General features: G+C 43.0%; 1 protein-coding gene across 1 annotated transcript; it reads right to left on the bottom strand.

The window, feature by feature from the left end:
- Nucleotides 1-1382: 1382 nt before the first annotated feature.
- LOC139423740 (rho GTPase-activating protein 19-like) lies at nt 1383-12633 on the bottom strand. Its single transcript, XM_071175360.1, has 12 exons — nt 12578-12633; nt 10171-10457; nt 9846-9926; nt 8628-8837; nt 8202-8428; nt 6086-6172; nt 5545-5610; nt 4454-4657; nt 4186-4302; nt 2486-2599; nt 2142-2240; nt 1383-1929 (listed from the first exon to the last, which is right to left on the bottom strand). The coding sequence occupies exons 1-12, from the start codon at nt 12619-12621 to the stop codon at nt 1873-1875; spliced, it is 1593 nt and encodes a 530-aa protein (XP_071031461.1). The 5' UTR covers nt 12622-12633; the 3' UTR covers nt 1383-1872.
- Between the last annotated feature and the right edge of the window lie 2497 nt (nt 12634-15130).

Below are 15130 nucleotides of genomic sequence, written 5' to 3'. Positions count from 1 at the left end.
CACAAACAAGATACTTACATATAGTACAATATAGGCTCAGCTAGCGGTCAACGGTAAAAGTATCTATGTAGGCTCAGCTAGCTAGCGGTCAACGGTAAAAGTATTCATGTAGGCTCAGCTAGCTAGCGGTCAACTGTAAAAGTATCTATGTAGGCTCAGCTAGCGATCAACTGTAAAAGTATCTATGTAGGCTCAGCTAGCGATCAACTGTAAAAGTATCTATGTAGGCTCAGCTAGTGGTCAACAGTAAAAGTATCTATGTAGGCTCAGCTAGCTAGCGGTCAACTGTAAAATTATCTATGTAGGCTCAGCTAGCTAGCGGTCAACTGTAAAAGTATCTATGTAGGCTCAGCTAGCGATCAACTGTAAAAGTATCTATATAGGCTCAGCTAGCTAGCGATCAACAGTAAAAGTATCTATGTAGGCTCAGCTAGCTAGTGGTCAACTGTAAAAGTATCTATGTAGGCTCAGCTAGTGGTCAACTGAAAAAGTATCTATGCAGGCTCAGCTAGCGATCAACAGTAAAAGTATCTATGTAGGCTCAGCTAGCTAGCGATCAACAGTAAAAGTATCTATGTAGGCTCAGCTAGTGGTCAACTGAAAAAGTATCTATGCAGGCTCAGCTAGCGATCAACATTAAAAGTATCTATGTAGGCTCAGCTAGCTAGCAGTCAACTGTAAAAGTATCTATGTAGGCTCAGCTAGTGGTCAACTGTAAAAGTATCTATATAGGCTCAGCTAGCTAGTGGTCAACTGTAAAAGTATCTATGTAGGCTCAGCTAGCTAGTGGTCAACTGTAAAAGTATCTATGTAGGCTCAGCTAGCGATCAACTGTAAAAGTATCTATGTAGGCTCAGCTAGCGATCAACTGTAAAAGTATCTATGCAGGCTCAGCTAGCGATCAACATTAAAAGTATCTATGTAGGCTCAGCTAGCTAGCAGTCAACTGTAAAAGTATCTATGTAGGCTCAGCTAGTGGTCAACTGTAAAAGTATCTATATAGGCTCAGCTAGCTAGTGGTCAACTGTAAAAGTATCTATGTAGGCTCAGCTAGCTAGTGGTCAACTGTAAAAGTATCTATGTAGGCTCAGCTAGCTAGCGGTCAACTGTAAAAGTATCTACGTAGGCTCAGCTAGCTAGCGGTCAACTGTAAAAGTATCTATGTAGGCTCAGCTAGCTAGCGGTCAACTGTAAAAGTATCTATGTAGGCTCAGCTAGCTAGCGGTCAACTGTAAAAGTATCTATGTAGGCTCAGCTAGCTAGCGGTCAACTGTAAAAGTATCTATATAGGCTCAGCTAGCTAGTGGTCAACTGTAAAAATATATATGTAGGCTCAGCTAGTGGTCAACTGTAAAAGTATCTATGTAGGCTCAGCTAGCTAGTGGTCAACTGTAAAAGTATCTATGTAGGCTCAGCTAGCGGTCAAATGTAAAAGTGTCTAACAAAACTGTTTCAAGTTATGAGTGGCACTCAGACCCCAAACAGACCAAAGAAAGCTCCCTTCTGTCCCTGCCTCCACACTTAACAGAGTTGGTCTTGTACTTTCCTGGGTTACATCCCAATAATCTCTCCCCCTGAAGTGTGCACTCATTCACTACTCCACACACAATGTAAAAGTCTTGGATTGTGTAGGCATGGGCTAGAAGGAGTTTCCATATAGGTATTCCAGTCATTTCCTTTCAAACACATTAAGGGAAGTGAACAAGTGCACACTTCAGGAGAAAGAAGAGATTATTGGGATGCACCCCATGTCTGGCTGGGGACTAATGTTGTATTCGTCACAGATTTAGAAAGTTACAATATAGTTTACTTGATAAAAGAAGAAAAAAAGGACCAAAAAAAGTCAAGTCCAGTGTTGCTAGTACCAATCCTCTACATGGACGTTTCTAGGGAGGGAGAGAAACACATTCTGGAGATGGATGGAGAGTCCTGGAGGGAGGGAGACGGAGAGATCAAGGGAAAAAAAGAGAAAGGAGATACATGAGACAAAACAGACAAAGTTCACAAGATGTGGCTGTATTGTAATGTTGAATGAAGACATTGAAGTGTATCAGGAAAGACATACAACATACGCAAAAACACATGTAAATGTCTATAGAAAAAGTGGGACTTGCCATGTTATCAATCCAAAAGCAACATACCTTTGATAGTTTGAGTCCCCTCTCTCTATTGAGGGCCATGCTGTCAGAGGCCTTGACCCCGACTGGAGTACTAGTATTCACTGTCACCGGACTGTTCACCTGGAGACACACACCCCACACACACACACACACACACACAGAGACACAGACACAGACACAGACACACACACACACACACACACACACACACACACACACACACACACACACACACACACACACACACACACACACACACACACACACACACACACACACACACACACACACACAACTATGAACATCTAGAAAAAACAAGGAAGCTGTGGACAAGGGAGTGTGTTTGTGTGGTCAATGTCGCTCACCGACTGCAGGACGACGTTCTCCTTTCCCAGCCGTCCCATCGCCGCAGCAACCATCTCCGGGGAGATCTGTCTACCCCGCCTCTCCAACGCATGTTGGTCCCCCTTATGTCTCCTCTGTTTTCATTGGTTCATTTGATCAGGAGGGTAGGATAGTTGACAGAACAGTTATTTAACCTTCACTTTACCAGGAAATGTATTTTTTTGATAATGTCATAGATAACTTTTTAATCTATAGAACGTAGAAATGCCCGTTTTCACTGGTGGTGCTTGGCATAATGAATAGGAGGTTGAAAAGGAATTGTCCTTAAAGATCCTCATATACACTGGTATGGTGCTTGGCATAATGAATAGGAGGTTGAAAAGGAATTGTCCTTAAAGATCCTCATATACACTGGTATGGTGCTTGGCATAATGAATAGGAGGTTGAAAAGGAATTGTCCTTAAAGATCCTCATATACACTGGTATGGTGCTTGGCATAATGAATAGGAGGTTGAAAAGGAATTATCCTTAAAGATCCTCATATACACTGGTATGGTGCTTGGCATAATGAATAGGAGGTTGAAAAGGAATTATCCTTAAAGATCCTCATATACACTGGTATGGTGCTTGGCATAATGAATAGGAGGTTGAAAAGGAATTGTCCTTAAAGATCCTCATATACACTGGTATGGTGCTTGGCATAATGAATAGGAGGTTGAAAAGGAATTATCCTTAAAGATCCTCATATACACTGGTATGGTGCTTGGCATAATGAATAGGAGGTTGAAAAGGAATTGTCCTTAAAGATCCTCATATACACTGGTATGGTGCTTGGCATAATGAATAGGAGGTTGAAAAGGAATTGTCCTTAAAGATCCTCATATACACTGGTATGGTGCTTGGCATAATGAATAGGAGGTTGAAAAGGAATTGTCCTTAAAGATCCTCATATACACTGGTATGGTGCTTGGCATAATGAATAGGAGGTTGAAAAGGAATTGTCCTTAAAGGTCCTCATATACACTGGTATGGTGCTTGGCATAATGAATAGGAGGTTGAAAAGGAATTATCCTTAAAGATCCTCATATACACTGGTATGGTGCTTGGCATAATGAATAGGAGGTTGAAAAGGAATTGTCCTTAAAGATCCTCATATACACTGGTATGGTGCTTGGCATAATGAATAGGAGGTTGAAAAGGAATTATCCTTAAAGATCCTCATATACACTGGTATGGTGCTTGGCATAATGAATAGGAGGTTGAAAAGGAATTGTCCTTAAAGATCCTCATATACACTGGTATGGTGCTTGGCATAATGAATAGGAGGTTGAAAAGGGGAGGAATCGTCCTTAAAGATCCTCATATACACTGGTATGGTGCTTGGCATAATGAATAGGAGGTTGAAAAGGAATTGTCCTTAAAGATCCTCATATACACTGGTATGGTGCTTGGCATAATGAATAGGAGGTTGAAAAGGAATTATCCTTAAAGATCCTCATATACACTGGTATGGTGCTTGGCATAATGAATAGGAGGTTGAAAAGGAATTGTCCTTAAAGATCCTCATATACAATAGACAGAACAGTCCTGATGTAGCAGATGGTGACTACAACATACTAAATTGGATACAAAGTAACACATTTACAAAATACATCAACAAAGTATGTTGATTGGATATTACACTTGTAAGTCAAATACACATAAACACAATGACACACACCTTGATGAATCCACCGAAGGAGCGGGAGCGGGGGTGTTTCTTGCTCTGGGCCGGGGGGGGCTGATAGTTGTTGATGGGTGTCCCTGGGGCCAGGCCGGGGGTGGTCTGTTTAGCAAGCTGCAGGAGGAGGAGGAAGAGATGTAGGATGAAGAGACAGGATACTGGGATTTAGCCAGTCATTCTAATCTACATGAAATGTCAAATCTGCCTCGTATCGAATATGGAGACGAGGACAGAGAATATTAAGAAGCAGTCCCGCAGTGAGTACCTGTCGTAGGAGTTTCTTCTTCTTGGCAGAGTTGGGCATGTTGTCATGGACGTGTCTGAACAGCTCCTTCAGGGACTCCTCTGTGTGGTGCTGCTGGCCCTGGGACGACGAGGAGGGGGACAGGTACTGAGACGGGTCAGCACAACACCTCTTCCAGGGAACAGGGGCAGGGAAACCAGTCACAGATAACAGGCCCATATCATCCTGATGGAGGGGGGTGAGAAAGGAGCTATTAGTTTCCATCGCAACATGAGTCTATGGATACATACCAAATGCCAACCCTATTCCCTATATAAAGTAGTGCACTATAAAGGGAATAGGGTGCCACATGGGACAGAACCTATTTCAGCTTAGAGGGAGATTAGGTTGATCTACCCCCTAAACCACAGCTAGACAAGTCCAAACCACAGCTAGACAAGTCCAAACCACAGCTAGACAAGTCCAAACCGCAGCTAGACAAGTCCAAACCGCAGCTAGACAAGTCCAAACCGCAGCTAGACAAGTCCAAACCACAGCTAGACAAGTCCAAACCACAGCTAGACAAGTCCAAACCACAGCTAGACAAGTCCAAACCACAGCTAGACAAGTCCAAACCACAGCTAGACAAGTCCAAACCACAGCTAGACAAGTCCAAACCCCAGCTAGACAAGTCCAAACCACAGCTAGACAAGTCCAAACCACAGCTAGACAAGTCCAAACCACAGCTAGACAAGTCCAAACCACAGCTAGACATTTCTAGCACCTAGACACTTATAATAGGCCCTGGTAGATCTGAAAAGACTAGAACGGTGTAAACAAGTTGGGCAAAAGCTCCACCTAGCCTTCTGGTAAACTGGGATGCTTACACCTATACATGGCCTGTATTCATAAAGCATCTCAGAGGAGTGCTGATCTAGGATCAGTTTGGCCCTGCAGATTATAATGAATGGAAAGGGGGAGGATCTGAACCTCGATCAGCACTCCTGCTTTGAGACTCTTCATGAATACTTGCCTTGTTTGATCTAATATTGTCCTTTGTTTGAGAGAAGTGCAACATCCTTTAATGGCATAGATGATGTAAACCCAGCAGGTGAAAGAGTCCTACTACTAACCTTGGTCTGCAGGGTCTTAGATCCTGTGAAGTGCATTCTGGCATGCTCCCTCATGTACATAGGAGCCTGAGTGGAGACACACACACTAAGTATCCATCACAACACACTAAAAATAATGATTATATTTCTCTTCTGTGCTTGACACAAATCATTACCTTATTGTAGCCCATGTTCCACAAATCTTATAAAATAACACTGACAACTGAGCCGGTTTCCCAGACACAGTTGAAGCCGATAGTATGAGGTGTTCTCAATGGAGTGTTGTAGCCCAGTGTGGCATAGTACAAAGCAGGATTAATGAGTTAGCCAGCGAACTTTGATAACCAACCAGAAATAACTACTAGATATGTGCTTTTGTTTGTCGAATCAATTAGACCATGTTCATTTCAAGATTATCTTTCAAAAAAAGAAAAAGTTAACAGAATATTTAGGCAAGTTAGCTGGCTAACTCTTTGATCCTGCTTTATAGAAAGTCCCCCTCTGGACTAGGCTTATTCTGGGTTGGGAAACTGGCCAAGAGTGTGAAGTTAGTCTCTCTGACCCTGAATAGTTTCTGGGAGTGTTTGATGAGGAAGGCCATGCCGTTGTTAAGCTTCTTCAGATTCTCCTGGAGGTCACTGGCCACCATCTGGATGAAACACACACAAATTACTGTAGAAGAATGAAAATCAATCAGTCAGAGGCAGCCTAGTGGTTAGAGCATTGGGCCAGTAACTGAAAAGTCCCTTGTTGAAATCCCAGAGTCGACAATGTGAAAAATGTGTTGATGTGCCTTGAGTAAAGCACTAAGCCCTAATTGCTCCAGGGTCGCCATTGATAATGGCAGACCCTGGCCGTGACCCCACTCTCCGAGGGTCTCGGGGGGGGGGGATATGCAAAAAAAAAATGCATAATTCTAATTCATACATGCGTAACACTACATGTGTGAAATAGGACAAATATAACCACCCACCTAATTATTTCTATTCACGTCTAAATGTAATGCATTTTTATTTTATCACATTCCTGATCCTACAATTCATAACAGAGTGCATTGTGAGGATAGACTGTACCCCAACAGAACACTGAGCACAGAACACATTTCTGGGCCAGTGTGTATGTCTGAGGTGCTACTAGGCAAGTCAAGTGAATCAATCGTCATGACTACAGGACAGTAGAGCCTATATTTAACAGTGTACAGTACTTACATACGGTGCATTCGGAAAGTATTCAGACCCCTTGACCTTTTCAAACAAAAATAAATACACGACAGCCTTATTAAAAATAAATTAATTAATTAATTAATAAATGCCTAAGAAAAAAAACAAGCTTTTAGAAATATTGGGAAATGTGTAAATAAACCCCACCCCAGAAATATCACATTTACATAAGTATTCTTGGCACGCCTGTATTTGGGAATTTTCTCCCAGTCTTCATGCAGATCCTCTCAAGCTCTGTCAGGTTGGATGGGGAGCGTCACTAAACAGCTATTTTCAGGTCTCTCCAGTGATGTTTGATCGGGTTCAAGCCTGGGCCACTCAAGGACATTCAGAGACTTGTCCCAAAGCCACTCCTGTCTTGGCTGTGTGCTTAGGGTCATTGTCCTGTTGGAAGGTGAACCTTTGCCCCATTCTGAGGTCCTGAGTGCTCTGGAGCAGGTTTTCACCAAGGATCTCACTGTACTTTGCTCTGTTCATCTTTCCCTCGATCCCGACTAGTCTCCCAGTCCCTGCCACTGAAAAACATCCCCACAACATGATGCTGCCACCACCATGATTCACCGTAGGGATGGTGCCAGGTTTCCTCCAGACATGACACTTGGCATTCAGGCCAAATAGTTTAATCTAGGTTTCATCAGACCAGAGAATCTTGTTTCTCATGGTCTGAGAGTCTTTAGGTGCCTTTTGGAAAACTGCAAGCGAGAGATGGTTGTCCTTCTGGAAGGTCATCCCACCTCCACAGAAGAACTCTGGAGCTCTGTCAGAGTGACCATTGGGTTCTTGGTCACTTCCCTGACCAATACCCCCCCCTGACTGCTCAGTTTGGTAATGAGTCTTGGAGGTTCCAAAATTCTTCCATTTAAGAATGATGAAGACCACTGTGTTTTTGTTGGAACCTGGTACCCTCCCCAGCTCTGTGCCTCGACACAATCCTGTCGTCTCAGAGCTCTACAGACAATTCCTTTAACCTCATGGCTTGTTTTTTGCTCTGACATACACAGTCAACTGTGGGACCTTATATAGATAGGTGTGTGCCTTTCCAAATCATGTCCAATCGATTGAATTTACCACAGGTGGACTCCAATCAAGTTGTAGAAACATCTCAAGGATGATCAATGGAAACAGGATGCACCTGAGCTCAATTTCAACTCTCATAGCAAAGGGGCTGAATACTTATGTATTATGCACTACACAGCTGATTGAAATAAGGAAGTCATGGTCAAGCTGTGATTATCTAAATCAGCTGTGCAGTGCTAGGACAACAAGCCTCAGGACAGAGTTTGGGAAACTCTGATCCACATGATAAATGATCACGGGCACAGTCCAGCTTCAGGCGTTTTTCCTAGTCCCTGTGCTTCTGCCTCGGCATTGCTTCCTCTGAGGTTTTATGCTGGGTATAAACTGCCGATATAAAGACGGGCTTTATAAAACACATTTGATTTGAGTTACAGTACATACATCTCTGGGCCACACGACGTGGGGGGCAAACATGAGGGCGAGGTTGAAGGCGGACATTTTGTTCTTGTCCTGCTGCTTGGCGGTGTGGTAGAGCAGGTCCAGGATCAGTTTGAGGAGGCTGCGGTTGGCCTGGGGCAGCAGCAGGAAGAGGAGCTGTAAGGCCTCAATCTGACGCTCCTTATCAGGTACTGACGTCTTGTTGCCTTTCTCATCAAAGAGAGTCATGTCTGGGGGTATAGAGGGAGAGAGAAGAGGGGAAGATGGGACAGAAACAGAACACAAGACACTTCAGTGTGGGTCTCATGGGGTACAGGTGAACAACAATGCCACTTATTTTTGAGCTCCAGGGTGTGATTTTTTTGTAGGTTTTTGAAAACTAAAAAGTGCTACAGGAGAGAGAGTGGGGAGGGCCTCAGACAGGGGTACCTGCTATTTTGAGGTGAGCATGGAAGTGTTGGTGCGTGAGGAGGGGTTCAGGTAGCTCTCCCAGGAAGGTCTTGAGGAGGGTGGCCACGTCGTTGGGGTGGAAGCCCCCTGCCTCCAGGTCAATGTCTGCGCCACTGTTCAGCTGCTCCTTCAGGGCCTGCTGCCGCACACTGTTACCTGGCACCCTGAACAGACCCTCTACCTGCAGGTCTGATCAGCAATCAATCAAACAGTCAATGAACCACCTAGCACCCTGAACAGGCCCTTAACATGTAAGTCTGATCAATCAATGAATCAATCAAAAAATCAAATATGTAGTGAATCAATCAGCAGTGTTTCTCCAATAGTCATTTAGCAGCGGCGGGTCACCGCTGATACATCATTCCCGGCACTCCAAAAAATATGATTTTATTATATATTTTTTTTAATGGAAATTATTTTAGGGTTGGTAAAATGTTTTCAATGCAAACTTAAACCAGATATAAAGTATGTACACTGAACTAAAATATAAAGACAACATGAAACAATTTCAAAGATTTTTACTGAGTTACAGTTCATATAAGGAAACCAGTCAACTGAAATTAATTAATCAGGCCCTGATCTATGGATTTCACATGAATGAGAATACAGATATGTATCGGTTGGTCACAGATACCTTAAAAAATTTAGGGGTGTAAAATCAGAAAACCAGTCAGTATCTGGTGTGACCACCATTTGCCTCATGCAGCGCAACACATCTCCTTTGCATAGAGTTGATAAGGCTGAAAAATAAATAAAAAATACGATTTATCTGTTATTTTACCAGGTAAGTCGACTGAGAACACGTTCTCATTTACAGCAACGACCCGGGGAATAGTTACAGGGGAGATGAGGGGGATGAATGAGCCAATCGTAAACTGGGGATTATTAGGTGACCGTGATGGTTCGAGGGCCAGATTGGGAATTTAGCCAGGACACCAGGGTTAACACCCCTACTCTTACGATAAGTGCCATGGGATCTTTAATGACCTCAGAGAGAGCCAGTACACTCGTTTAACGTCACATCCGAAAGACGGCACCCTACACAGGGTAGTGTCCCCAATCACTGCCCTGGGGCATTGGGATCTTTTTTAGACCAGAGGAAAGAGTGCCTCCTACTGTAATGCCAGGACAAAGAACAGAGAATTACATTCAGGTATCATGCCTCAGATGGGAACTGTAACAACATGATCAACTCACTCTTGCTGAGGTATTCGATGAGCTGGTAAATCTGGGCGATGCCTCCCTCTGTCAGAGGAGTCCCGAACACCACTTCCTTATCTGTGACGATGACAACGGCCAAAGGACGAGAATCTGAGTGCTGTACATTTATATTATTATTCAACATTATTGCCACCCAGGGCCACGTTCAGTAGCCAAACGTTGCAGATAAAAATTCCATTAGTAAAGCCATCGTGATACCTTCTTCTACATTTCAGTCATGCATGTTTGTTCTACATTGCATCCTGCTGAACACACCCCAGGCGAAGACAACCTTGGTTGATCTTCATGGCAGTTCTCTCACCTTTACGTTTGAGGAAGTTGAAGGAGCGGAAGAATCCCCCTCCGGCCCCTGTGGGTGTCTTGGGCCCTCCCTCGTCCCCTAACAGCAGAGAGAACTCAGCACCGGGAAGGTCGATGAGGCGGCTGATGTTGCTAAGCACCAGCTCTTGAAACACCTCAGGTCTCTCGTGACGTAGCTTCTCCACAAAGAAGTCTGGGTTGAAGATGACGGGCGGGCGGGCACCAACCCCACTGCCGCCCCAAGATCCCCCTGCATCCTGGCTGATCACCACGTTACACACCGTACCCCTGATGGAACACACACACAGAAATGCTGAAGATCTAATCTTTAAACAACCGCTTTATCTTTACACTGACTCTCTCACACACACCAACTCCCGCTCTCCCTCTTACACACGTATGATGATGGCGTGGTGGTTGGCTAGCCCAATAATGGACTAAAGGAGACTAACGTTACTATAGTCCAAGGACCTTAGATGATTTGTTGAGAGGCGAATTGGCTCTGGCAGCCGAAACAGCAAAATAGTCCATCTAAATGTGAATCGGTTCTCAATTGCGGTACAGTTCTAGAAACATAAAGCCCTCTACTTTCATATCACATCAACATAATTTCACTGTAGACTGTTTTAACAGTTGCAGCCAAAAGTATTTTCCTCTGTCCTCCACTCGTTACCTGTATTGGTGGCACCTGTTTGAACTTGTTATCAGTATAAAAGACACCTGTCCACAACCTCAAACAGTCACACTCCAAACTCCACTATGGCCAAGACCAAAGAGCTGTCAAAGGACACCAGAAACAAAATTGTAGACCTGCACCAGGATAGGAGGACTGAATCTGCAATAGGTAAGCAGCTTGGTTTGAAGAAATCAACTGTGGGAGCAATTATTAGGAAATGTAAGACATACAAGACCACTGATAATCTCCCTCGATCTGGGGCTCCACGCAAGATCTCACCCCGCGGGGTCAACATGATCACAAGAACGGTGACCAAAAATCCCAGAACCACACGGGGGGACCTAGTGAATGACCTGCAGAGAGCTGGGACATGGCTGGGTCTTTCAGCATGACAATGATCCCAAACACACTGCCCGGGCAACGAAGGAGTAAGGCTTCGTAAGAAGCATTTCAAGGTCCTGGAGTACCTAGCCAGTCTCTAGATCTCAACCCCATAGAAAATCTTTGGAGGGAGTTGAAAGCCCGTGTTGCCCAGCAACAGCCCCAAGACATCACAGCTCTAGAGGAGATCTGCATGGAGGAATGGGCCAAAATACCAGCAACAGTGTGTGAAAATCTTGTCAAACGTTTTCCGTAAGTCTTCACCTCTGTCATTGCCAACAATGGGTATATAACAAAGTATTGAGATAAACTTTTGTTATTGACCAAATACTTATTTTCCACCATCATTTGCAAATTAATTAATTAAAAATCCTACAATGTGATTTTCTGGATTGTTTTTCCTCATTTTGTCTGTCATAGTTGAAGTGTACCTATGATGAAAATTACAAGCATCTCATCTTTTTAAGTGGGAGAACTTGCACAATTGGTGGCTGACTAAATACTTTTTTTGCCCCACTGTATAACCTTGTGGGAACCGGGACCCTATAAAAAGGTGTAGTAATGGACTTTTTGTTTTTTGAAAATAATTTGAAAATGAAAGCTACGTTCATTATGTTTCTCCTCTGGCCAGAAGATACTACTCCGGCCAGAGGATGCTATCGTTCATAGGCGCTAAATGTAGTTAGCGTCGATGAATGGGTTAGTGGTTGGACAGAGGAGAAAAGCAACTTTTATGCATGCTAGAGTTTTACTTTGGGTCCATTGTGCTGAAGATCAGTGAACTCATAGGTCTGAAGATCAATGAGCTGAAGACACCTTTTTCACACAAGTACACACTCACTGGCAATTCAGAGCAGCTTGACTTGGCATAATGGCGGAGAGTTGCTTTTGCATGGCCTGGTGCCTCAGGTGAGTGGAGATTTCACTTCAGGACCAATGGAATGGTCTAAAATCAACAAACCCCGCTCACCGGACCATCCAAAACGAAGTCGACCAATGACAGCTCACTGCAGTGGTCTCTATATTTGCGACTACTAGCTAGCTAACTATGGAGTGTTGCTGTAATTCAGCGACAGCGCAGAAATAAATGCCCTGCACCGTATTGTTGTTCAGAGTAGCTGTGTGATGCACAGAAATTGTATTTTGCCACAACACGTCACTTGATTGTCAGAGCTACAGTAGCTAAATAACGTTAGCTAGCTTAATTAGCTTTCACTGTCACTGAAAAACAACATGCATGTCAGACAAACTAGCAAGCCAAATTCAAATGCCAGTATCACGACAACTCCACAGTCTATGTACGTGCGTGCATGGTTTATTCTGTATACATAATGTTTAAATGTTATTTTACCTTCTGTTTTGTGTATTTTTATTGGACTCTTTATCCGCTGCCATCTTCCGTTTGAATCCTCCACTGGTATCCCTGACTCCGCCCACTCCATCTCTGATTGGTCGGTTATAAAATACGGGCGTGGTGAGCAGTAAAGATTTGCATGTTTGGTTCTCTGATTGGATTGTTTGAATTCACTTTAGTGTCAATCAAGGAAAAACAATAACATTGAGTGCAGTTACATCCACACAGTAACGCGATTATTGTGGATAATTTGATTCATATAACAATTCCATTAAAAACGTTTACATGCTTTGTACGAAGAACGATCTCCCAAATAATGGACCAGTCTTGTTCAGTACATCACAACGCATCCGAGTAACTCAAGCAGCCCGGTAAAACACAAGAGTTGCAGTAATGAACATTTACCAACAGATGGCATCACTGTGCCATTTAACACCGTCCCGTAGCACTCGCGTCTATATCCATGAAGTGCTTTGAAAGGCTGGTCATGGCTCACATCAAAACCATTATCCTAGAAACTCTAGACCCGTTCCAATGTGCATACCACCCCAACAGATCCACAGATTATGCCATTTCTATTGCAATCCACACTGCCCTTTCCCACCTGGACAAAGGAACACCTATATGAGAATGCTATTCATTGACTAGAGCTCAGCGTTCAACACCAACCATAGTGCCATCAAAGCTCATCCATAAGCTAAGGACCCTGGGACTAAACACCTCCCTCTGCAACTGGATCCTAGACTTCCTGACGGGCTGCCCCCAGGTGGTAAGGGTGGGTAACAACACATCCGCCACGCTGATCCTCAACACAGGGGCCCCTCGGGGGCATGCTCTGCCCCCTCCTGTACTCCCTGTTCACTCATGACTGCTATTTGCATTGCCCCCCCCCCTCTCCACTGTCACTCTCTGTCATCTATTTATACGCATTTTAATTAACTCTACCTACATGTACATACTACCTCACCTAACCGGTGCCCCCCACACATTGACTCTGTACCGGTACCCCCTGTATATATTGTTCTTTTTTAATTACTTGTTACTTTACTTATTCTTATGCGTATTTTTTTAAACTGCGCTGTTGGTTTGGTGCTTGTAAGTAAGCATTTCACTGTTGTATTCGGCACATGTGACTTATAAAATGTGATTTAAATTTGATAGAGCAGTAAAGTAGAGGCATTAAAGAAGTTGCACACATGGGTAAACATTTTTGTGGCCTTGGATCCGGGAAAATGTTTGACTTTTATAAACGCATTTCATGCAATTCTACATCCTTTTACATGACTGAAAACTTTGGCATAATCTCGGAATTCGGAACTGGGAAATCTTCAACTTCCGACTTCAGTGCATTCAAGACAACTGAGAACTCTGGGGGAAAAAAATTAGCACCTACTGAGCAAATTGATGTTGAACGGTCATCCAACTCGGAATTCCAAGTCTGGAAGGACTTTTTCTGGAGCTCCAACTTTCCTACCTGAAGATCACCGATGTCATGATTCTATTAGACCTCGTTTTTTTCTGAGATCCCAGTTGTCTTGAAAGCACCATAATAATGCACAAATTATGGAAATGACAGGATACTTTGACACTGACAAACTGAGAATCTGAGGTAAATGAAAACGACCTTGTCTTGAATTCATCAATAGCCTAGGCCTAGGTGTGTGGAGACTCATATTGTGTGCTAAATAAAATAATTGTTCACGCCACAAGAGCTACTGAATCCGGCCAAATAGGTTCCGGAATGAAACAGTCTAAAACTGAGAGTTTTTAATGTACTGGTCTTAATGTATCATTTAAAATTTTGTTTTGAGCTGTGTTTTAGCTGTTACATTAGGGCCTGGAGACATAAAGCGTCCCAGAGTGCTGATCTAGGATCAGGTCCCCTGTCTTATTTATTATGATCTAAAAGGCTGAACGTTTTATTTGATTAAACATTTATCAGTAGAGTATACCAGTAATACCAAGATGGATATCTGCCTAAGGATCCCGCATTTCAATTCGACAGGTTCAGAGTTTGGTTTATTTGTCATATTTATAAAAATATATTGAAATACTTAATGACAAGTAACCTCACCAAACAGTACATAAAACAATGCAGGTCTAAGCTACAGTCAAACTATACATCTGTGTGTGTAATTCATAAAGGTCATCTTAACTGACTGACATTATCTCATAGAACAAACAATATGATCAAATCAAATGTATTTGTCACATGAGCCGTGAACAACACCTTACAGTGAAATGCTTAGTTACAAGCCCTTAACCAACAATGCAGTTTTAAGGACAAAATTGTGGTAAGAAAGTATTTATTAAATAAAAGTAAACAACAATAATTTAAAAAAAGATATATGATGTTTTAACCTCTGACCTTATTTTAAGCATCCATCCCAAAACCCGATTCTTTCCCCATGACTTTTCCCCACAGGAATGGCTGAATGAACCAGAGGTAACTAACTTCTAGTGTTTAGGACTTTAAACTGTTGAGCTCTGTTATGTATATTGATGATAAATGGGATGGATTTGGCTTCTGCTCTTTTTCCTTGGGAATTT

This window comes from Oncorhynchus clarkii, chromosome 13 (assembly GCF_045791955.1).
Source record: "Oncorhynchus clarkii lewisi isolate Uvic-CL-2024 chromosome 13, UVic_Ocla_1.0, whole genome shotgun sequence".
Classification (NCBI taxonomy): Eukaryota; Metazoa; Chordata; class Actinopteri; order Salmoniformes; family Salmonidae; genus Oncorhynchus; species Oncorhynchus clarkii.
The sequence above is the reverse complement of the archived record's forward strand: the minus strand, read 5'-3'. Positions and strand labels throughout refer to the sequence as shown.